Source organism: Microtus oregoni, unplaced genomic scaffold (assembly GCF_018167655.1).
Source record: "Microtus oregoni isolate MIOR12 unplaced genomic scaffold, Mior012 000006F_ref0000085, whole genome shotgun sequence".
Classification (NCBI taxonomy): domain Eukaryota; kingdom Metazoa; phylum Chordata; class Mammalia; order Rodentia; family Cricetidae; genus Microtus; species Microtus oregoni.
The window spans coordinates 21,044,287-21,068,693 of record NW_024543065.1 but is presented as its reverse complement, the minus strand read 5'-3'; the positions used below and the strand labels follow the sequence as shown (position 1 = coordinate 21,068,693).

Below are 24,407 nucleotides of genomic sequence, written 5' to 3'. Positions count from 1 at the left end.
TCAACATGAAGCATAGAACACACAGACACTACAAGAATCATCTGGATTATCACTATCATCTTTGTAAGTGAGAAAGGAACAAAGAGTTGTAGAGTTCAGCCTTACTGACTTGAGTGTTCAAAGCAGAAAAGGCGAAATGAAAAAGGGGCATGTCCAAGCATCCCTGGGGTGCTAAAGGAAAAGAGAGCTCCAAATTATTTGTAAAACAGATACATCACTGTTGGTATTCATTATTAAAAACCTACTTCAGCATTGAAAACGGGATTGTTATTTGTTCTTACAGGAACCGTCTGGACACAACAGATCCTCACCCTGATTTATTTTGAGGGACACAGGAACAACACTGAAAACATCAAAACCACAGACAGAGTACTATTCTTTGAGTACAATATTCGTAATGTGGACTTTGCCAAAAGGCCATCGCCTCGTATCTTTTCTACCCACCTCCCGTATTATTTAGTGCCAAAAGTTTTCAAGAACAAAAAAGTCAAAGTATGTCATAGAGTTTAGTGACTTACTGTACCCATGGAATGCCTTCTCTAAGTACTGAATAATTAGTCTATTCCAATATTTTGCCACTGTGATGCAGCTGCTATGAACAATCTTGAGTGTGTCTCCTGGTACTCTTCCACCAGCTTCCCTAGAACCCACACCCATGAATAGACTGCAGAGCCACAGTGACCAGAGTACTCCACTTACAAAGGTGGTGCAGTCTTTCTGAAGAAAGTGTATTTGTCATTTCTTGCAGAAATGCACGATAGATGAATTCTTAGTGTTTCCCTAGTAACTTGACATATCAGACTTTTAGATGTTTATAAACATGGCAGCTAGGAAAAGGTGTCTCAAATGTATGTTAATTTGCATCCTCATCCTCGTAATGGGAGTGCCAATGTTGGATGTTTAGTGGCCATCATGATGTTTGACTGTGTGAAAAGAGTCTATCATTAGCCCAATGTTTAATTACATTCTTCTGGTCAGTTTGTTTTCTATAACTTCAAGATACGAATCTATTTTAGCTTATCCTCATTGCTTTTCTCATGTGGGTTTTCATCAGCAACATTCTTAATTTTAGTGTTATCAAACTGATTGATTTTTCTTGCTATTTTTTATGTTTTTATTAAAAATTACTTTTCATCCTTATATACCAGCCCCAGTTCCCCTCTATCCTCTTTCCCTGTCCTCCACCTATCCCATCCTCATTCTCCATCCACTTCTCAGAGGTAGTAAGGCCTTCCTTCAGAAATCAACAAGGTCTGGAATACTAACTTGAGGAAGGAGCAAGCCTCTACCCTTGATATCAAGACTAAGTAAGGTATCCCACTATAGGGAACAGACTCCAAAAAGCAGGTTCATGTACCTGGGATAGGCCCTGTTGCTACTTCTGGGCGCCCCTCCAACAGATCAAGCCACATAACTGTCACTTACATGTAGAGAATCTAGTTCAGTCCCATGCAGGTTTCTCATCTGTCAGTCAACAGTCCCTGAGCTCGCACTAGACTGACATGAGCTAAATGTCCTTCTCCATGTCTTTTGATTAATTTTAGTTTAAAATCTATTTTGTTAGACATTAGGATAGTTACATACACTTGCTTCTTTGGCCCATTTGCTTGGAAAATCCTTTCCTAAACTTTACTCTGAGGGAATCACTGTTTTTGTGGTTGAGGTGTGTTGAGACCATTCATATTAAGAGATATTAATGAACAGTGATTGTTAATTGCTGTCCTGTTTGATTTTGGTGGTGGTGGGCGTGTTTGTATGCTTCCCTTCTAGGGGCTTGCTGATATGAGGTTACCTGTTACCTGTGGTTTTTGTGGGTGCAGCTAGCTTTCTTTGGTTGGAGTTTTTCTTTTAGTACTTTCTGTAGGGCTGGACTTGTGGCTAGGTATTGTTCAAATCTGGATTTGTCATGGAATATCTTGTTTTCTCTACCTATGGTGATTGAGAAATTTGCTGGGTATACTAGCCTGGGCTGGCATACATGATCTCTTAGTGTCTACATAATATCTGCCAAGGACCTCTTTGCTTTCAGAATTTCTATTGAGAAGTCTGGAGTAATTTTGATAGCTCAGCCTTTTTATGATACTTGTCCTTTTTCCTTTGCAGGTCTTAGTATAATTTCTTTATTATGTATGTTTAGTGTTTTGATTAATACATGACAAGTGGAATTTTGGGGGGGGGGTTGTGCTAAGAATTTGTTAGATTTAACATTTTCTTTGACCTATGAATCAATTTCCTTTCTTGTGTCTTCAGTGCCTGAGATTCCCTCTTCCATCTCTTTCATACTATTGGCTAAGCTTGCACCTGTAGTTCCTGTTCATTTATACTGTTTTTCCACATCCAGAATTCCCTCAGTTTGTGTTTTCTGTATTGCCTCTATTTGAAATTTCAAGTCTTGAACTGTTTCTTTCACTTGTCTGGTTGTTTTTTCATGGTATTCTTTACTTTTTTTTTAAAAAAAGGATTTATTGATTTCTTCCAGGTTATTGTTTTCTTTTTCCTCCATTTCTTTAAGGGAACTTTTCATTTCCTCTTTAAGGGCCTCTATCATTTTCAGAAAGTTATATTTAAGGTCATTTTCTTCTGCTTCATCTGTGTGTTGGGATATTCAGACCTGGTTGTTGTAGAACCACTCATTTCTGGTGATGCCATGTTGCTCTTTATGTCGTTGTATTATTCTTACACTACGATCTACCCATCTTTTCCTCTAATTGGTACAAGTGGGTTCTGTAGTTCTGGTGGTTGCTCTTCCTCCAGCTGCAGTTCAGGCCGCTTTCTCTGGGTGCAGTTTGGGCCTATGGCTCCAGGAGTTGCTGTCCCTTCATGTGTAGGTCAGCCAGTGTGTCCTGCAGCAAGGGATGGTTGATGGGAGAGAGAACTGCTGCCTGATTTCTGGGGGTTCTGTGGTTTGCGGAAGTGCAGGGTATAGGGCCTAGAGAGCAGGGCTTTCCAGCCAAGATATCTGATACTCACCTGTTTCTTCTGGTGCAGGTGGGGTCTGTGAAGCCTGTCCTATTTTTCTTTTAAATAAATTCACATTTGAAAAAACTTTCCTTGTGTTAAGCCTAGAGATATGTTCTCTGGGTTTTAGTTTTCCTTTCTTATTCTTTTCCTCACTTTCTTACTTTATTTCCCTTATGAGAGTATTTCATGTAGCCAAAGCTGGCATGGGCTCTTCCTCCTGCCCTAGATACCCAGGTGCTAATGTTGTGGACAGACACCCACAGATTATTGCTTCTATGTATGAGTTTTTATCCTACTCACGCTCTTAACTCATGTTTACATTATTTTTTCTGAAAGATATGAAGGAAAAGCTCATTTGTATTTGAAGATTATAAATAGATTACTAGTTATTTCATTATGATTCTTAGTTTTTTGTTTTCAGATTTATCTTTTTTTGCTATCATATAATATCTATCAATTGACCCTCATGAGTAATGAATTTTACTTTTAAATTTTTAATTAAAAATTTTATATATTGTGATCACATAAGACAAATTATTGTTCAAATGTTTATGAACATTACAAATAATATTGCTTTTTGAGAATTGAGCTACATTCTTTTTAATTAAATTAATTTTTAATTCTCTTAAAAAAACAAGCTTTTTTCATTATACATACCAATCCAAGTTACTACTTCCTCTTCATCTCACATTCCTCCACATACCCCTGCACTCCACCTCCCCCAACCACTCCTCACAGAGGGTAAAGCACATTGATTTGGGGAAGGTCCAAGGCCCTCCCACTATATCTAGGCTGAGCAAGGTATCCATTTAATAAGAATAGGTTCCCAAAAAGTCAGGACAAGCAGTAGGGATAAATCCTGATGCCACTGCCAGTGATCCCACAGACTGCCCAAGCCATGCAACAGTCACCCACATTCAGAGGGACTGGTTTGGATCTATGATTGTTCCTTTCAGGTCCAGCTGAAGTTGCTGAGCTCCCATTACATCAGGTAGACTGTTTCAGTGGGAGTACACATCATGATCTTGCACTCTTTTTGAACTACATCCTTAAACATGAAATGCAATAGAGAAAGGTTGTTTATTATAGTACTCTTTGTAATACGAAAATATAAATAAATAGCCATTTGACTTTCTACAGCTCAAAGACTAGAAGAAATAATTATGCTTGTTGTCACTATTGAATACCATAAAATTGTATTTAAAAACTTATAAGCATAACCAAAATTTGCTTAAAGAAATAATTCCATAATTCTATCTGCAGATTCTTTATATCTACAGAAACCCGAAAGATGTTTTGACCTCCTACTTTCATTTTTCAAATTTGTTGCGTCAACCTGAAGCCTCAAATACATTAGAAACATTTATGCAAGCATTTCTAGATGGAAGAGGTAAGTACTAACTCATCGACCCAGAATGAAATTAATTACACAAAAGGGACCAGTAAACCAAATTCTTAGACTTACAGAACATAATTTAAAGAATGGAGCATGGCATTTCTTTTTAGAAAGAACAAGAAAAAAAATACCAGAACAAAAAAAAAACAATACCAGACAAACAAAAAACACATAGAACTTATCTCTAGTGACAATTGGTTGTCAACTCTATGCGCTAACAACTGAGTTTTCTTTCTTTATTCACCACTTGAGGATTTTCAGGATTACAAAGGCATGTCATTTGGGAACTATTTTGGTTTACAGATATTCTATCAATTCCTTCCAACTAGTGGCAAAGGTAATATAATCCATTCTGTCAGAGAAGATGCTAAGGGTATTGTATGTTTTGCATGAGCCTGTGTATGGCTTTATAATGAAGCTCTGGAATTGTACATTCTACTACATAGGTGGATTAATTAAGGCAAGAGGCTCATCACTAAGGCAGAATTTTCTGTCCTACATGGACCCATAGTCATTCAGTCCGCCCCCACAAAAAAAACACAGAGGCTTATACTAATTACATAAACAGTTTGTCCTATTAGCTCAGACTTATTATTAACTAGCTCTTACAACTTAAATTAATCCATAATTTTTCTATATGTTTAACTACATGATTTGTTACCTTTTCTGAGTGCAGCATGTTCATCTTGCTTCCTCTGTTTGATGACTATCTCTGCCTTTCCTCTTCCTAGAATTCTCCTAGTGTGGTCACCCCACCTATACTTCCTGCCTGGATATTGGCCAATCAGCATTGTATTAAACCAAAGCATGTAACCAATCTTTATAGGGTACAAGAGCATTATCTTGCTTGTAAGATGATATTCAGATTCTGTACCACTGCAGACAGTGAATAAGAAAAAAAAAAAAACAGAGACATATGACCTCTGTGGAGAAGTAGGAAAAAGAACCAGTGTGCCTTAAAGCCACCTGCACCCTCAGGCTCTTTATTTCTCAATTATTTCTTTTATGTTCCTGCACAAACATTATATAGACTGGTTTCTATGAATGTCAGGTAATTGTTTCATCAAACCACTAAACATTTTAAATAGGGATATGAATATCCATTTCAGGCCATCTGTTTTATTTCTAAAAGTTTCAAGCCAGAAAAGGAGGCACAGAGTTTCTTGTCCACTACATGGACACACAGCTTGGCATTCTCACTTGTTACTTTTCTTCCCAGTGGTAGGAAGCAATTGGTTTGACCACATAAGAGGCTGGTATGAACACAGACAGGACTTCAACATTATGTTCCTGAGCTATGAAGATATGAAGAAGGTAAGATGAGGTAGTTGTATTTTTAAATGATTCCTTTTACACCACACTTCTCTTGGTTGAAAATACATTCTTCCTGTTATCTTCATACTTTAATTCTTTTTGGGCCTTTTGTTGGAGATGATTCCTAATGTCCAGCCTCTGCCTCATTCACTGCACTCCCCCATACTCTATTCTCCATGTAAACTCATCTTTTGTGATCCCTTCTTATGCAACTACCTGTGTCAAATGCAACCCCAAAACTTCATAGCGCCAATGGATTTATAATTAAAAACTTTATTATTACATGTTAGTTTCATCCATTAGTGGTAATTGATGTTATATTCTTGCCCATGAATAGGGTATGCATTGATCTTATCTTGCCATGCTTCTTGCATTGTCAATACCCTCCCCAATTACTATTAAACACAATTCTACTTTAAGGTTGACTTTTGGTTTCAACATATAAGCGAACACAAGAAATTTGCCTCATTGTCTGGCTTATTAACTTAACCTGATGTCCTGAACTTCATACATTTTACTGTAGATGACATAATTACATTTTATTTTTATTTCTGAATAATCATCTATTTTATATACTGTATACATCATATATCATAAATTATTTACTCCTCCATCTGTTGATGGACACTAGACAAAGTACATGTTGAAGATGTATAGGAATAACACTAGATAACAGTAAGATTTTGAATGGTGACTTCATTTCCTTTGGCTATATACTCAGGGAGTCTATAGTCACTACTAAAGGCCAGCAAACAACAGTGAGGCATGTAACTACTATAAAATGTGGACAATTATAGCCACACCATAATTTAACCAATGGAACAAGTTCTCCCTTTTTGAAAAAATAATCTTGGAGCATCTTGAAGATGAATCTATAGAATATTTTTGAATGTTCATAAGTAAACAGTACCTTAACATGCTGTATAAATAAAAAAAATGAGTTAAAATTCACCAGATTCATGTTCTTATTGACATATTGATTGACAAAAATAAGTGAATTATTTCTCTGTGACACTCTTCAAAACATGAATAAACAAGGACTTACCTTTTTATAGAGAGTTTATGCACTAACAAAGAAGGCAAATAGTCAAAAAGCAAATACCCAAATTAAAAAAATCCTTGTGTGTGTGGGTTGGAGGTATGGCAAAGTGTGTAAAGGGACTTCCAATGTGAGCCTGAAACTCAAATTAAATCATCTTAACCTCCATAAAGTTGGAAGGCCAGAAATCACTCCATAAATTTGTCTTCTGAGCTCCACCCATGCACCATGGCACTAGTTCCAGTCTTGCAGCAAACATATTGCATGCTCACACGGATGCACACACACACACACACACACACACACACACACACACACACACACACACCTATACACTGTGATTTTTAAACTTTTAGAGATTTTAGACTAGAAAGTGTAGTTATTAAAGAAATGCCAAATAAAATGTTAGTATTCATATAAAGGTTTCTACAATAAGTGAAGATAATGGTTTTTCTGGGGGAAAAGGAACATGGGATTTTCAAGTTAATATATATGAATTAATAAAAAAGAAATGGCTAAAAGCAAAACACAAGATGGAATTTTTATGAACAAATACAGTACCTAGAACCAAGTAAGAAAAGGACTTGAACATCAAAGGTGTAGGGCTAGGAGACAAGAAACTAGTATGTGAGACCAAAGTCAGGACTGCACAAAATATGTGCGTCATGCTAAGGATTATTCCTAAAGTGGTGAAGAGACTTTAAGAATTATAAAAATCCACAGCAATGGAAAAAATAATATCTTTGGAATATCATTCCCTATCAAGAGTTTAAAACTGAAAATGGTAAATGTAAGTAGACCAGTTAAAGATGAGGATTTACCCACTGACTATTCTCACACATCATGCCCATAATTATAACTGAAGTTATTTTTAAAGAGAGAGAAAACTCCCAATATACTCAAGTAATTATATTTGCAACAAAGTTAAGATAATTTTGGTGTCTTCCTTGTCCACTGCTGTGAAATGACTTTGTAATTTTTGTCTAAATCTTCATGCTTGCTTCTCCACTGATTATCACCAGTTAATTTCAGATGAGTTTGGTTATTCACTGACTTAGAAGTGCCATCTCTAGGCACTTCATGACTATACAGAAACATTTCTGTTTTCCTTTCTCAAGAACAGAGCAATGGATAGAATGCAGACAGTGTTAAAAGATTCCTATTGATGGGACAAAAGTATGGGTATAGCAAAAAGTCATCCTCATTGATGAGGACAGTCATTGTTTGGAGAAAAGATGAGGCTTACTACTAGGAGGAGATACATTTGGTGGGGATCTAAAATAACCTACATATTTCGGTTACCTAAATATATGTTCGAATTATGATTCATGTCCTAATAACTCTTGAACTGAATGCTTGTCTTTTCTTCATGTATTTTCCTTTAAAATGTAAACACAAACAAGCAAAAGAATCTAGATATTTTAATTTACCTGAAAAGACATCAGAATCCACTTAATGGCAAATCCTCAAAGGATGTGAGGGACTTGATTTTTCCTTCCTATATGTGTTTATTTTTCCTTTGTATGTTCCAAATGGTCGAAGTCTACAGTAAAGAATTGCATCTGTATTATGTTCCTCACTGTAGTAGTCACTGAAGACTGAATATGGGGGAAATCAGAGAGGGGTTCCTAGATTTATATGAAAAACAGTTTGCTCTTTCATAAAATGTGCCTTAGAATTATGAACAGAGAAAGGTGGGGAATTGAGGAAATGTCTCATTTGCTGAGAAACTATCCTGTACAAAAAAAAAAAATGAAAGTCACAGGAGTCTAATGACTTGTATCACATTCAAAACTCCCTATTTTGTTTGTGTTAATTTGTTACTTTTATTGAGATAGCATCTGAGTATGTAATTCTAGCTTGTCTAAAACTCTTTATTTAGACCAATGTAGCCTTGAACTTACAGAGATCCAGCTGCTTCTGCCTCCTAAATCCTGGAATTAAAGTTGTGTGTCACCTTACCAAAGGCAGGCATAGTTCTTCATACAGGGGCCAACATCTTTGTCTTTCCATTCTGTATCATTCTGAGAGTTAATTTGCTCCTATCCCTGGCTCCAAGTTTGTTATTTATGAGTTCATCTGAGTTGAAGCTTGTACTAAAATTATTCACGGAGATTTACATTTTTTTTAAATTAAAGACAGTCTGTTCTTAATTCCTTTTTATTTATAGTATTGGGTTCAGGCAGTTTAAGTTTTTGTCTTTTACCTCCTTGAATATAATATTATGTAAAAATTATTTCCAATAATTCCATCGTTGGCAGCATCTAGAGTTCTCATCTCTTTTCTTTCTTTCAGCTGCATTGTTTTGTTTTTCATGTTCTTTCTGCTCTTCGTTTTGTAGTCAGTTATTATGCATCAAAGCCATTTGTGTAAATCACTTAGCATTAGGATCCTATTATTTTATTCATCACAACACACCAAGTTCCTTTCACAATTGGCCACAGACAAAGATGGAGACTAACACACTCAAATCATCTTAGCGGTGTACTAAACCATCTGGTCCCCAGCTGCAAACACATCTCTGTTTTTTGTATTAAATGTATAGACTCCTCAAAAGCCCAGCTTTCATTAAATATGAATGGAATTTTAAGCTTCTCTTAATCAATATTTATTTTTAAATCTACAAATAAAACCCATGTGTTCATTCTTATTTATGATTTTTGTTTGTGATTTGGGGGAAGTGCTTCTTCATCATGAAGAATGTTGCGACTTCTCTGAAAAATTATGAAAAATTAATTTTTCATAAGCAACTACTACATTCATACTCAGGCTATTAACCCCAATTGCACTCTTAATAATGATTTATAATCTATTACATGAAATGTGCCATTTGACCATCCTGACTTTTTATGTAACCATTTGTCACTTCCACTATCCAATTTCCTTTTGGCAAGCTGAACCCTGGGACTATTAAACCATAACTCATTATTATTCTTTTCTCTGTCCTGAAAATTACCACACTATGTTCTTCCTGTATTAATTTCTTTAAGCTTAGTACTTGGCATGAGTGGAGACATGCAGTTGTATTTTTATTGACTTACTTTACTTACTGTGATGTCCTCTATGTCATCAAGGCTTATTGCATCATATATCAGAATTCCTTCTCTCTGTCTGAACGTCCCATTGCATTTATGTTCTATAATCTACATAAGTTTGGCTTGATTCCACATTTTAGCTGTTGTGCATACTGATGCTGTGAATATAGAGGTACAAATCCTTCATAGATTTTGGTTTCAATTGCTTGGAGTCAGAAGTGAAAGCCATTAGTGGAGTTGCTGGGTCATACAGTGATCCTGATTTTGTTTTGTGAAACAAGCATCATAGGTTTCCCTTCACAAATGAACCACTTTATATTTTTACCACCAGCTGGTGTATGAGGGTCTTCTGTCTATGTGTTACTTTCATTGGTTAATTAAAGAGACTGCCCTGGCCTAGTTGATAGGGCGAACTGAGATAGGCAGGAAAAACAGAACGGAATTCTGGGAGGAAGAAAAGAAAGTCAGAGAGAGCCACAATGGAGCCAGCCACCCACCAGGTGACATGCTGAATCTTTCCCATTAAGCCATGACCTCGTGGTGAATACAGATTGTTAGAAATGGGCTGAATCAAGATGTAAGAATTAGCGAAGAAGAGGCTAGAACTAATGGGCCAGACAGTGTTTAAATGAATACAATTTGTGTGTTGTTATTTCGGGATATAAGCTAGCTGCATGCCAGGAATGCAGCACGCTCTTTTACTACAAGCAGCAACCGTGCTTATGATTTTCTTTAATTTGTTAAGAAATAGTCATTGTAATAGGACATAAGATGTGTGCTCTTCTTGTCGGTTTCTACTTCCCAAATGACTAGTGATACAGAACAGTTTTCTCCTGTGTTTAATGGTTCTAGACTTCCTTTGAGGATAGTTTATTTAAAGTTTTAGTTAAGTTGATTTTGTTATTGTTGATTTCTGAGGGTAATGCTGTATCAGATAAATGACATATTGTTCCCATTCTATAGGTGATCTTTTCACTTCATTGAATCTGTCCCCTTTTACGTAGGTGTTACTAAATTTAGTATAATCAATTTAATAAGTATTTTTTCTGGATATTTGTACTTCTAGGGACATATTACAGACACCACTGTGAAATCCTATGCTGTAAATCATTCCCTTTAAGTCTCTCTAAGAGCATCGTAGTTTAGGCCCTTGTTTTTATGTTTGGCCAATTTTCATTGGTTTGAAATACACTGTAAGGTGAGAATTCAGCTTTGTTCTGTTAAATATGGATATCTGATTTATCCAAGAACATTTTTTAAAATGAATAATCATTTTCATTTAACATTTTTGGCAGTAATATCAAAAAACCTTTTTAGAATTATTATCTAGAGATTATTTCGGGGAAGTCTATTCTGTCCTAATGGGTCATTTTTATATTCAAGTCATTACCACACTGTTAGAATCACCAAGACAATAAAGTACTTCTTTGTGGGTAGAGAAGGTTCAGTAGGTAAAGGGGTTTCCTGCCATTCCTAATCAGCTAACAGCAATCCTTGGGGAACACATGGTTAAAAAAGATAACTAGCTCCTATGAGGTGTCAAAATCATATGACTTTTACATAGATTTTCTTTTCTTCCTTTCTTTTCTTTTTTTTTCTTTGCAGAAAAAACACAGCAATTTTGTTTTAGACTACATACAATTTGTGGATTGGTTTGTATAGCTTCTTTAATATAACTGTCCTCATCTGGGCAGTGGTGGCACATTCTTTAATCCCAGTACTCAGGAGGCAGAGGCAATGTATCTCTGTGTGTTCAAGGCCAGCCTGGTCTACAGAGTGAGATCCAGGACAGGCTCCAAAACTTCAGAGAAATCCTGTCTTTAAAAAAAAGCCAAATAAATAAACAAATAATACATACATACATAAATATATAAATAAATAAATAACTGTACTCCAATTTATGAGTGTAGGATGATGTGTTTCTGTTTCTTTCTCTTTCATTGATGTTTTGTTGGTTTCAATGGACCTGTCTCTAAACTTTTCTGCATTTATTATTAAGTTTTTTACTCTTACCACTTCAAAGTTCATGTATTTTTATCTTACATCAGCATTACTCATCACTAGTATTTATAATTTCAAGTAATATTTGTGTGTTGATTTGATTTATATATTAAAGATTTGTAAAAGCTCACTGTTTTAGCAGATTCTTTGCTTTCCCTCATTTTTGTTTTACATATGATGTCATATTGCTGTCCATTTTACAGAGAAGTTTTTATTTCTTTACCTATAATTTAGATACTATGTTTCTCTTTCTTGACTAAATAATCTGCCTATTATTTTCCAGTAATATGTTAAATGAAAGTACTAAAGTCTGATGGATTGCAGAGATCAGATAATAATGATCATATTGTTCTCAACCAACTTTGTTTCTAGTCAAAAATATTGAATGCACAGTGATTTGCATGGAGTTACTTGGGTTCTTCAGCTCATCAATTGATGCTTTTATTTAACAATGATATTGAGATGAGTGCAGTAGCTCCTACCCCTAATCCTAGTCCGTGGGACATTATGAAAGGAAGACCATTCTAACTTTGAGAACAGCCTAGACTAATACTCAATTCCAAACCAGCTTAGGCTACAGAGTCTCAAAAGAACTGTGTTTCATTAATGGTTTATTCTGTATCAATGACAATAAATAATAATTTCAGTTTTTCTTTGCCCTGATTCTATGATTATTTCATGTGTTGAGCAATCTTTGCAATCCAAATGTAAATCTACCTATTTATGTTACACACTGGGCTGTAACTCACACCTCCATTGAAAGGTCAGTAACTTCTCAACCCATGACTTTTTCAGAACCTCAGTGGCTCAGTAGTTAAAATCTGCACTTTTCTGGAGAAAGAACTCAGTGACAAAGATGTGGATTCTGTTGTGAGACAAGCTACATTTCAGAACATGAAATCTGACCCACGAGCAAATTATGATGATTTTATAAAAAAGAATATTTGGACAAGAAATGATCAGGGAACGTTTTTCCGCAAAGGTAAAATTTACTAGTCTGTAGTAGCAAAAAATTGTTGAGTGTTCCCTGGAGTACTTTGGAGAAATAATATGTGTTTTAAAAGTATTTCTCCAAATAATGACATTTGGAAGCATCAAGCATTTTAGTTGACAAGAGACCTTGAAGTGTTTGTAGTAGTTTCAGTAAAAAATAAATCTGATAATTTCACTTACTTTATAAATATGCCTTTTCTTCCCTTCAGTCTACACAACTCCTTTTTTAAAGATTGTCAGAAGTCTTGTCCTAGGAATTAGATGGCTTAGAAGTTAGGACTCTAATTCATCTTATGCTATTGTTTTTGGGGGGATTTTTTGTTTTATTTTTGTCTTGTTTTGTTGGATGTGTGTGTGTGTGTGTGTGTGTGTGTGTTGTATGTGTCTGAGAAGAGAGAGAGAGAGAGAGAGAGAGAGAGAGAGAGAGAGAATGTTTCTTTCTCAGTGTACTATAAGCAAATACAGTTACCTTATATTTATAATCCTTCTATCTCTATAACATACACCTCCCTGATAGCTAGAAATACAAAGGATTAATGGACAAGTAAACTTTCTGTTTATATTGAAGATAAATTTTAAAATTCTGCTTCCTCTTGTGTGAGATTTTTATCAGCATAAAAATTACAGTGATATCTTAATAACTTTATCTGCCATAAATTCAGTATACAGGCAGTAAACGTCTTATGATCTCATTTTATGCCCAGAGATATGGTTAAGAATGAGTATTTCCCTCTTGACGCCCTTTATTAGCTTATATTTTAATATTGCTGGTTTTCCATATTTTCAGAAACTGTTTTATTTTGTCTTTTCTGCCACTTAACAACAATTCTCACATCTCATTTCTCAACAAGCTTAAATGTCTTACCCATGATAGCTCTCCATCGGTTCCAAATGCAAACAATATATCATCCTCTCAGACAAATTAGAAAACCAAATAAATATTTTCATTTTAACTAGCATACTGATCCTTTCAAACTCCTATCCAATAAAACCACAATGATAACTGTTCTGATGCTCTGTTTCACCTTGACTGGACTGGCTAAAAACTTCTGGGTCTCATTTATTTTTTCAGTTTAAAAATGAAAAACCAAACAGCATATACCTCAAAGAACTGTGTTGAAAATACACTGTGTTTGAAGTATAAGCTTTTTCTAGGATAATGATTGGCGCATAGTAAAATATGCTTTTAAAATTCTAATATTTTTTTTAACTCTTTAGGTTTTTTTTCTTTCTAAATATTGGCTACAACTCAGTGGTAGTAGCTAGTGATACCTATTTGTTATGTTGCTACTCTTGGGTTTCTTCTGTGATGAGAGGAGAGATAGTCAAGTTAACCCTCCTGAGAATTCAGTGATGTGCAGTGTGAGCTGTAGAGAGTAGAGTTTGTTGGGTGAACTGCTCCCCAACACTGCTATTTATGTAGGTGCTAACCTGTGCTTCTCCCATTAGGAACCATTGGAGACTGGAAGCATCACTTGACTGTGGATCAGAATGAAAGATTTGACAGAATATTCAACAGGAACATGAAAAACATTCCCTTAAAGTTCATTTGGGATATGAATGAGGAGTAGAATTTTAATTACCATATGAATTAATCATATAAAAATGTACTAATGAAAGGCCATACTTAAATATTAAAATTAATTTCTTCCACTCACTTACCTAAGAATTATAAAGCACAATTCTCAAACAATATAATTAACTTATCTTTTGCTTACTGCCCATAACATTGATTTTAAAGGTATCTATTAGCAATGGTTTATTTCACAAAAATAGTATAATAAAAAACAGAAAACATGGCTTGTAGTCTTCAGAGATTCTTCTATCGTTCACATTTTCTTTACCTTTAATTAACTCAGGATCAAATAAACACTAAAAATCCATTTAATCTTAAACTTAACTTTAATTGATTGCTTTCAAAATCAATACAACAGTTCAAATGTGCTGTATAAAATAAAGAGAGATGTCATATGAAAACATTTGTGCCTTTTAAAATTAATATAACTTAGCTTGTAGTAAAGACATAAAAGTCAAAGATTAAACTTATGGTGGTTTTAGTGTGGATGCTCAGGATCTGTGCTCACACCTAGAGACATACGGAGGTTCAAGGGCCATGCTGCTATTGGGTCTATGCCAAACTGACCTGCACTGCCACCAGGTTCATGGTGATACCTGAGCCCAGGCTGCAGCAAAGGACTATGAATCCATCATCCAGTCACAGCTGGGATCTGTATTGATCAGTGAGGAGTGAGGAGCAAGGAGGTAGCTTTCCCTTGCCGACACCACAATGTGGCAGATCGTGGGGCTAGCTCTCTTACTCTCAGTCTTCAGGGTCTGCTCACCCACACCCACACAAGGAGGGACAGCTCTACTGTGCTGCCCTGAGGAGGTCCAGGGCCTGCTCTCCAGACTGGTACAGTCAGTGAGGGTCAGGGCTAACTCTACAGCCCTATCCTCACTGCTTTTTGTGGATTAATGAATCGAGGAACACAACACAATGTCAGCCATGGCAGGGTATTAGACCCAGACATGATGCCTGGCAGCAGTCTAGGCCCAGTCGACTCAATGGCCCTGGGTGGCAGCATAGATTACACAGATCTACATGGCCCCAACAGAGACTCAACCCTTGGACAGTAACTTGACCCTAGGTATCAGCACAGACTCCTAATGTCTGTGCAGACATTAGTGGCTCTACTGTTCATGCACATGGCAGAGTGGGAACAACAGATCACCTGTGCAGCACACTAGAACTTACCCTGTTGGCAGCGGACAGGTAGCCAGGTCTGTGAGTATGAGAGCAGGAGAGCTGCACCACTTCCTCTTATGCCAAGGGAGGGTGTTATCGTAAGTCACAAAACAATCCCACACCAGTTTGGAAGGATAATTTTAATAAGGGTTATTTATTTAAGGGGAAATCTTAAAGATCACTGTCCTAGATAACAGCCCTCTGCTGAAGAAAATATTAGAAAATATTAGAGATGATGGACACCAGCCACTTGGGCTTTACAAGAACACAAAGCAATTGATAAATCTTCATAGGTACCAACAGCTCTACCTGTAAAATGGTTAACTAATAAACCAATATGGGTTAAGCAGTGGCCTCTAGCTGAGGAAAAGTTGCAGGCTTTAGAACAGCTGGTATAAGAACAACTAGATGCTCAGCATATAGAAGAATCTAGTAGCTCTTGGAATTCTCCTGTATTTGTTCTTAAAAAGAAATCTGGAAAATGGAGAATGTTGACAGATCTAGGGGCTATCAATGAGATTATTCAACCTATGGGCCCTCTACAATCTGGAATTCTTCTGCCCTCTCTGTTACCAAAGGGATGGCCTCTTATAGTTATTGATTTAAAGGATTGTTTCTTCATTATAACTTTACAAGAAAAGGATAGAGAAAAGTTTGCTTTCACGGTGCCTACTTATAATAATTCTCAGCCTAATAGTAGATATAAATGGACTATCCTTCTACAGGGAATACTCAATATCTCTACCCTGTGCTAATACTTTGTCAGCCAGCTATTGGAAATAATTCGTAAGCAATTTCCTAAGTCAACAATCTACCATTACATGGATGACATTTTGTTATCTGATTCAAATATAGATACTTTAGAAAGGATGTTTGAAGAAGTAAAGAAAGTCTTGCCTAAATGGAGATTACAAATTGCTCCTGAAAAGATTCAAAAAGGAGATTCTGTTAATTACCTATATTACAGAATAGGTTTACAGAAAATTAGAACACAAAACTCACAATTTCAGAGAGACCGGTTACAGACTCTTAATGACTTTCAAAGATTGTTAGGAGACATTTCCAGTCTACGACCAGCTGTTGGGATAACACCTGATCTAATAATTCATTTAAATAAATCCTTAGATGGTGATAAAGATTTGAATACTCCCACAGAATTTACAGCTGAAGCAGAAAAGAAATTAACAATAGTTGAGGAAAAATACAGGAGGCACATGTGGATAGGGTGAATCCAAACTTAGTTGTATTCTAGTCATCTTGCCTTCATAATTTCTTCTACATGAATTTTAATGCAGAGGGAAGATATTATTCTAGAATGAATATTTTTACCACATAAACCAAGTAAAAAATTAAAAACTTATGTGGAAAAAGTCCCTGAATTAATTCTATGAGGTAAATTGAGACTTTGTCAACTAACAGGTATAGAGCAAGCAGAAATTATAGTGCCTTTCAATACTGATGAAATAAAAAAAATTATGGGAAGACAATGGATCATGGCAAAGGACTTGTATTAATTTTTTGGGAGAGATTAATAGCGACTATAAAAAAAATCAATACTTAACATTATAAAGAGGACTTCCTTGTATTCTTCCCCAAATTGTCTGTGATGCTCCAATAACTGGATCCTGTATATTTTATACTGGCTCTGTACTTTTCTAAATCTAAGAATAATGTTAAAAGGAACATTCAGAGTTTCTGTTTCAAATATGGCGCCATCTGGTCGGAAGAAAGATTTTAGGAAAATTTTTTACTTTCTCCAAGCCTTTTTTGTCTATATCATATTCTTCATTGAATGTATAATTATATGAATGGTGTTTAAGTTTTTTATGGTGAACAATAAATTTTTCTACAGATCCTTTTCTGCAGTAATGTTTGAAGATTCCAAGAAGAAGATGGGGCCCCATAGCAAAAACTCTACCTAGTTGAGATGACATTGTGATGCAGACAGCACTACTATAAGACCGTTTCTCTTTTTTTTTGGGGGGGGGGGGGTTACCAGCTGCTGAAATGGTGCACCTTCTCATGACATTCTGGCCAGAATTTCAAATAAGAACTTAAGGGGAAAAAAATCTACCTATCATCTGCTCGGAAATTGTTTCCAATTATATGAGACAGTAATTTGGAAACTTAACCATCACTTTAATTTTGTAGGATCCCATTAAGTGATGGAGGTGGGTCTTGTATTTATCTGTTGCTTTCATTGGCTAATTAATAAAGAAAACTGCTTGGCCCTAATAGGACAAAAAATTAGGTAGGCGGAGTAGACAGAACAGAATTCTTGGGGAAAGAAGCTGAGTCAGTGAGTCGCCATGATTCTCCCACTCCAGAAAGATGCAGGTTAAGATTTTTCCTGGTAAGCCAGCTTGTGGTGCTACACAGAATATTAGAAATGGGTTAGATAAATATGAAAGAGCTAGCCAATAAGAAGCTGGAACTAATGGGCCAGGCAGTGCTTAAAAGAATACAGTTTCCGTGTAATTATTTCGGGGCATAAGCCATGCGGGCGGGCTGGGTGCTGGGGATGCAGCCCCGCTGCTCCCTCAATAATTGAGGACAACATCACCCCCATGACAGTGGGAAGCAATTTTAGAAGATGACACCCCCATCCCAAAAAAGTTTGTCCATAGGGTTGGGAACACTGTTTAGGGATTGTTGATTATTAATTGTATTAGATACAGGGTTGGGGTGAAAACTATTTTTGTTTTAAAAAAGGGGAGTAGTAATAGTGAGTAATAGAGTGAATACTCGTGAGCTATTATTCCTGGATAATTTATGTTAGTATAGTTTTTGTATATTGATAAAAGTTCAAATCATATTTGTTACTTTTTTTTTTACATTATTTATATACCTGTACATAATGTCAGATTGTATATAAGTATGTTGTCTCTGTTTAGGACATTTTGTATATTGACACAACTTTTAGAATCTATTTTTATATTGTTTTATATATTACTCCTACCTCTGATCAAGATACTTATATATTGTTAACATTTCAAGGTCATTGTCCTCTTTTGTTACTCATTTGTTTACAGGTTATTAAATATTCTTACATGAAGTTTTAGTCTTTAAGTTATACTGGTATTAATTATTATAAGTCAATAGTTGTTCATGCTTGCTGTACATACTGTCAGATCAATTAGGTTCTTTAGATACACTGAGATTGTATTCTCTATAGACAAGTAATCTTCAATCATTTCAAGGATCTGTGGAAACATGGCATTTAAATAACTTAGGGTTCTGTTGACAAGAGACACGACTGCTTCTGACAGCAACAATCTATTCCAGAGAGCTACTGGATCTCTATAACACAAGGCAACAATGGGATATCCAAGAGTAGACCCAGTGATGACCCAGTATCCAGGGCATAGAAGAAGCCAGAGGCTGGAAATAAACCAATGAGCATTGCAGTGAACACTTAAAAGTTAAGGAGTATGGACTAAAGCATATATAGTGTGACTTACTACTTCACACAACAACATACTGAGAGACTTTTTGTATGTTTGTTTTTACTTTGATTTTTCTTTTAAATTTTGTTTTATTTTGGGGGTGGAGGTTGCAAGGGCAGAAGGTAGAAATGAGGGGATGGGAAGTTGAGTGGCATCAGGATACATGGTGTGAAATCCACAAAGAATCAATTAAGAGATAAATAAAAAATCCTACTGGTTTAATTACAAGGTATTAGTATGAAAATTGTTCTTTCTGCAACATATCCTAATTAAACACATGCTATAAAGACATTTTAATAATTCTAAAATATCTAGATGAATTTCAAATTCTAAATGAAGAAGAAATTTAATTAATAAAGCAACTGCAGATGTTTAAAAATTTATTATATTTGGATCATGAATATATATGCTAGCAGCATTCATGAGAGTCACCAGATGGAACCAACCCAAGTTGGTCATCACTGCAACCAAATACCCAAGATGGCTAATTTATGGACCTCAAAGGATTATTTTGGTTTTTTGTTTCAACTATTTCAGTGCACTACTTCTTTCTAGTCTGTGGCAAGGAAAAAGATTCACCTTGGTTCCTGGGTTCAGAGGTTCTAGCTCATGGTTTACTGGCTTTGTTTCAGGACCCATGATGGCACAGAGCATTATGATAGCTTGGATCTTTTGCAGGAGTGTCTCAGTCAAATATTTTGTTGCAATAAGAATAATATGATTCCAATTAACTTATACAATATATAGTATTTCATTATGGTGATTTTTGGAGTACCAGTGAAAGAAATTTTCTTGAAACTATGCAGAACCATAAATGAGAAATATGATGTAGAAAGGTATTTACAGTTTATTAAACTTTCTTTTCTGACTTATTATTTTGGAATTTTGTGTTCTCTCATCTATAGATGATGTGTTCACTGTTTATAAAAAATTATTTTAAGACAGCCATTAAAATGTGTTTTTAAAAAAGACCATCATGACAGGTGTGGGAACCTCTGCAATAGGATTTTGCAATAAGACTGAGCTCAATGCAGAATGTATAATGGCAAAGTTTAGAAAAGGGCCAGGGAAAACCCAATTGGTGAACAACTTAAAAACTCAGGAATGAGGGAAATACCATGCAAACTGACTTAACGGGATCCTTGCTGGAGCCAGGTTAGGGTGACCTGTTGGTAACTGCATGAAAAAGATGAATGAGTCTAGTCAGATGTTGATGGCCATCAATCAGGAAGGATGAAGTGTTCTTGTTAAATGGCTTGAAAAGAATCTTAGCTCTAAACTGTAATTGAGTATATGCAGAGAAAGATCTAGGATAAGATATATAACTCAGACTAATGTTAAACTGAACACAACTAGGCATGAGGGCACACACCTTTAATTAGAACACTTGGGAGGCAGAGGTATGGGATCTCTGTAAGTTTGAGGACAGCTGGTCTTCAAAGCCAGTTCCATGACAGCCAGGACTGTTATACAGAGAAACCCTGTTTTGAAAAACAACAACAACAATAACAACAAGCAAGTGAAGTCTTTCAGACCTATTCCTTGAAGCGACAATCTCTTTAAATTGAATATGTTCAGTTTCTCAACCAATTGGCTTTTGTTCACTAAAAACTAACTGGATTAGCAGTTGGCACTTGGTGGTAGACTACGTTTACTCAGTAGGTTAGAGCTAGTCATTTTGTAAGGGGAAATCCATGAAAATTAAAATAACAAAAGTCAGTAGTGGGAAATTCACTTTTTGAACACAGAGAACTGGCTGATGATTAATCTCAATGAGTAACTAAATGAACCAAAACAGCAAACTTAAATTTGAATACACCATAGGAAATTGAGACTGTGTAGCCAGATTATAAGGTTGGGCAGAGGTCACTAGATGGAAAATTATTGAGAATAAACATGAAGTTTGGGGGATATTCTGGCTTAACTGACCTAAAAGGACTTTTGTCTAAAGCAGGACAGAGGGATCAGACGTCTCATGAAACACTGAGAAAGGCAAGTACTGGGGCTTGCAGATGAGTATGATAGGAGATAGCTTGCCAAGGTAACTAGAGAAGGAAGTTACCAGGTGCTAGTGGTCTCAATAGAGTCCAATCAGCTCTCAGGAAACACACACCCTTCACCCTTCAGAACATGAGTATGAAACTTTTGCCCTTTCCCCTAGTGAACTTCTCAATTCTATGTACATTTATACATATTCTTGCTATCTAAGAGACTGAATTCTGGGCACGGATGACGTCTAAGAAAGCCTTCACCTGTTGCAGGAAAGAGACCCTGGACTGCCCTCATGGATAGGCAAGGTGAGCAGACATGGTAAGCCAAGATTTCTAAGGCTAAATACTAGAAAAAGTCTTGCCACTGTTTTGACATCTGCTGAAATAAGCCTCGACTGCCTGCTTGCTCTACCTGTCCCCAGTGGGAATTCTATGCTATGAAGAGCACAAGACCAATTGTATTTTGAATTTAATGGAAATACCATGGAATCTTTAACTAATTGCAGTTGAATTCTGTTAACAATGTAACAGGGCTGTTCATCTGGTGGTGTCTTCTTCAATTTCTTGATATGGTGTCTCTACATGTTTTTGTAGCGATTTAACTTTCTTGGTTAGGTTGTTTTCCAGATTAACTGATTGAGCATATCCCAAAATTTCAAGTTGATTTTTTCCAGTTTTTCTATGATTTTGTTAAATTACATTTTCCCGACCTATATTATCTTATTTTATTTATTCTTTTGTGCTCATTTTAATTCATTCAGAGTTTATACATATCTTCTGACTTCATTGAAAATTCTAATAACCCCTTTGAATTATTTCTCTGGAATTTTATCTATTCCACCCACTGTGGAATCTATTACTATGATTTTAAGTTTTGAGGAGCTACATTGATTTCATTTTTCATATTTATTCTGTTTCATCACAGAGAATTCTGGTATAATCTTCCACTGGATGTTAGCATCTTGTGTTCTTTCTTTTGAAAACTTTCACTAGTCAGTGCCCTCTGATTTTGAATATTGTCTTTAGGTAGAGAATTTTGAACACCTAGTATCTCATGTTTTTATGTATTAATAAGAGAAATTTATCTGGGAGAAAAGCACAAAGCAGGATTAAGGCTCTTTGAAGTTACTTAAAATTACCGTGTTGTACATTTAACTCTTGTTACAATAGTAAGGTATACACTATATATTTGTACTGTAATTGCAAGAAATTAATTCATCACACTTAAGACCTTAAAACAGCTTTCTACCTATCACTGTTTTAGTAGCTGCCTTGCCATGGTTTATATCCTAAAGTTCTATCAATTCCTCAAATAAATCTTCATTTTGTTATTCATTCTCTGAAAATAAAAAGATTTTTTCCTAATTACTTTATTTCAAGAATTTCACCCAGTTATAATCTTATTCTTTCACATGTTTAGTATTATACACATTGCGATGTAGTGTTATTGTCTATGTCTGTTTTATTTTTTAAATAACTTTCATTTTCTTACTCCCTTACTGAGATTAAATGAGTCACCAAAAGGGGGAATTTGAAGATGTTTAAGCCATGGTGGAGAAATAGACTAATCTGACAGGCACAAAAGAGAAATTATTCGTAGAAGATAAATAGGACTTGGAGATTTGTTAATTGCCAAACACTTTAAAGTACAGCTCAATGTGTATTCAGCAAAGAGAAGAGAGAGTGCTGGTCTGATGGTACTTTCCAGAAAGAGCACTGAATGAAAACAACAAACAGAGTGGGTCCAGAATAAACAATCACATAAGCCTGAGTAGCAAGGAGACTTTTTAAAAGAAAAAAAAAAAACACTCAGGCCTCAATTTCCAATTGAAAAATATGAACAGATTTTCACTAGAATAGCATATCATATTAGAGTGTATGGCACAAATAATGATTTTTAATTGCTTAAGACTAAGTAATTCTGGCAAAGTGAGCGAATTCATTTATGCTATTTGCTATAATTTCTCCTAAATGCGAGTCTTCTATTTAGCCTTCACTTTTTGCAAAATTATAAAGAAGTGGAAACCTGAGCTCTACCTCTGATTTATATTTCTGTGGGGAGTTCTAAATTTATATTCGGTCACGTAATAGGCTCATTTGGAGGAAAGTAGGCAATGATAGAGATATCTAATTCTCCAAACCAGCTGTACATGGGGGAATAACCAGGCCAAGCCAGGTTCAAAAGATTCAATAATGACCTTTTATTCACCATAGAGTTTGAAGCTAGGAATGGTAATGCCTCTGGAAGTACTTTTATTGTATAGGATTGTTTTGGCTATCCTGGGTTTTTCGGTTTTCCTTATACAATTGATTATTGTTCTCTCAAGGTCTATGAAGACTGCAACCTTTGGAACGGCTCTGAGCTGTAGCTGACATTGCGATCGCCAGCAAAGAAAACATGGCTCAACTGCACTGACCCGAACACTGCAACCTTTGGAAGGGATCTGAGCTGAAAGTTCACATTGCGATACTCGGTGCAAAGTAAATACTGGAAGCTCTTCATTGCTGACTCAGAAAACTGTAACCTTCGGGATGGACCTAACTGCTGACTAGCGCTAAGCTAAAGAGATCCTGGTATCATGAGATCTCTCTTCTTAAACAACAACCCTGCTAAGATTCCTTACAAGGCCATCATCTGTGCCACCTTGCAGCTTTTGGTTGGCACTACTCTCATCGTGACGGGCTGCCTTCTGCTGACCGGCTACATCAGCCACATGGGGAGCAGCTGGGTCATTGCCATCCTGATTGTGGGCTTCTTGGTGTTTGTGCCAGGGTGTTACCATCTGATCGTCATCTGTAGATCCTGCAGACGCTGCCAGAGCTACTCTTACAGTGACCTTCCAACTGAGGACTAGCCCACAACAGCAGGGAAGGGGCTTACAGGTGGGACTGAACAAACCTGCAAGGCACTGGCAGGAGGAAAACAGAACCTGGAATGAAAGAATTCTGCAGCTTTGTAAATGATAAATAAAATTATGAATACAGTTAATAAGTTCATTCCAAAAAGTAGTTTGAACTTACAGATAGCCAAAGGTCAAACTACGTCTAATTTTAATCCTCTAACATTCCCAAAAACAACTGTTAAAATTTCTACATGGATATTTATAGTCAGAGAACAGCATGAAATCCTGAATCTGTGTGGTAATGTGGGGACACCACCATCCTATGCAGAACTGAACATACATTAAATACTCCTGGATTACAGTTTTACTATGTGTCAACTGGAAAGGCTGATACCAATTTTGTTAAATTAATTTATTTTTAGATTTATGATCCTTCACTTATTCCTTACTTTTATAGTCTAGGTATGATTTAGTAAAACCAAATATCATTTGAGAAATTTGAGAAATATATTGCTTTGTTTTGCAGGGGCCCTTTTGCTTTTAGAATAAAACTTACTTAAATTCTTTCTTAGTCATGTAGCCTTGGAAAGATTACCTTAACACAGTGAAAATTTGGAAGCACAGTACCTACTGTTTGAGATC

At 35.9% G+C, this 24,407-nt stretch overlaps 1 protein-coding gene and 1 pseudogene across 1 annotated transcript in view; both read left to right on the top strand.

Moving 5' to 3' along the window:
* Nucleotides 1-14,604, top strand: part of LOC121449999 (amine sulfotransferase-like) — a 29,013-nt gene extending 14,409 nt beyond the window's left edge. Inside the window, exons 3-7 of the mRNA XM_041654657.1 lie at nt 284-492; nt 4,225-4,351; nt 5,577-5,671; nt 12,542-12,728; nt 14,189-14,604. Coding sequence (XP_041510591.1) covers nt 284-492; nt 4,225-4,351; nt 5,577-5,671; nt 12,542-12,728; nt 14,189-14,310 — 740 coding nt within the window. The 3' untranslated portion in view covers nt 14,311-14,604. The remainder of the gene's footprint in view (nt 1-283; nt 493-4,224; nt 4,352-5,576; nt 5,672-12,541; nt 12,729-14,188) is intronic.
* LOC121449287 overlaps nt 1-24,407 on the top strand; it is an 81,375-nt pseudogene that overhangs the window by 33,461 nt on the left and 23,507 nt on the right.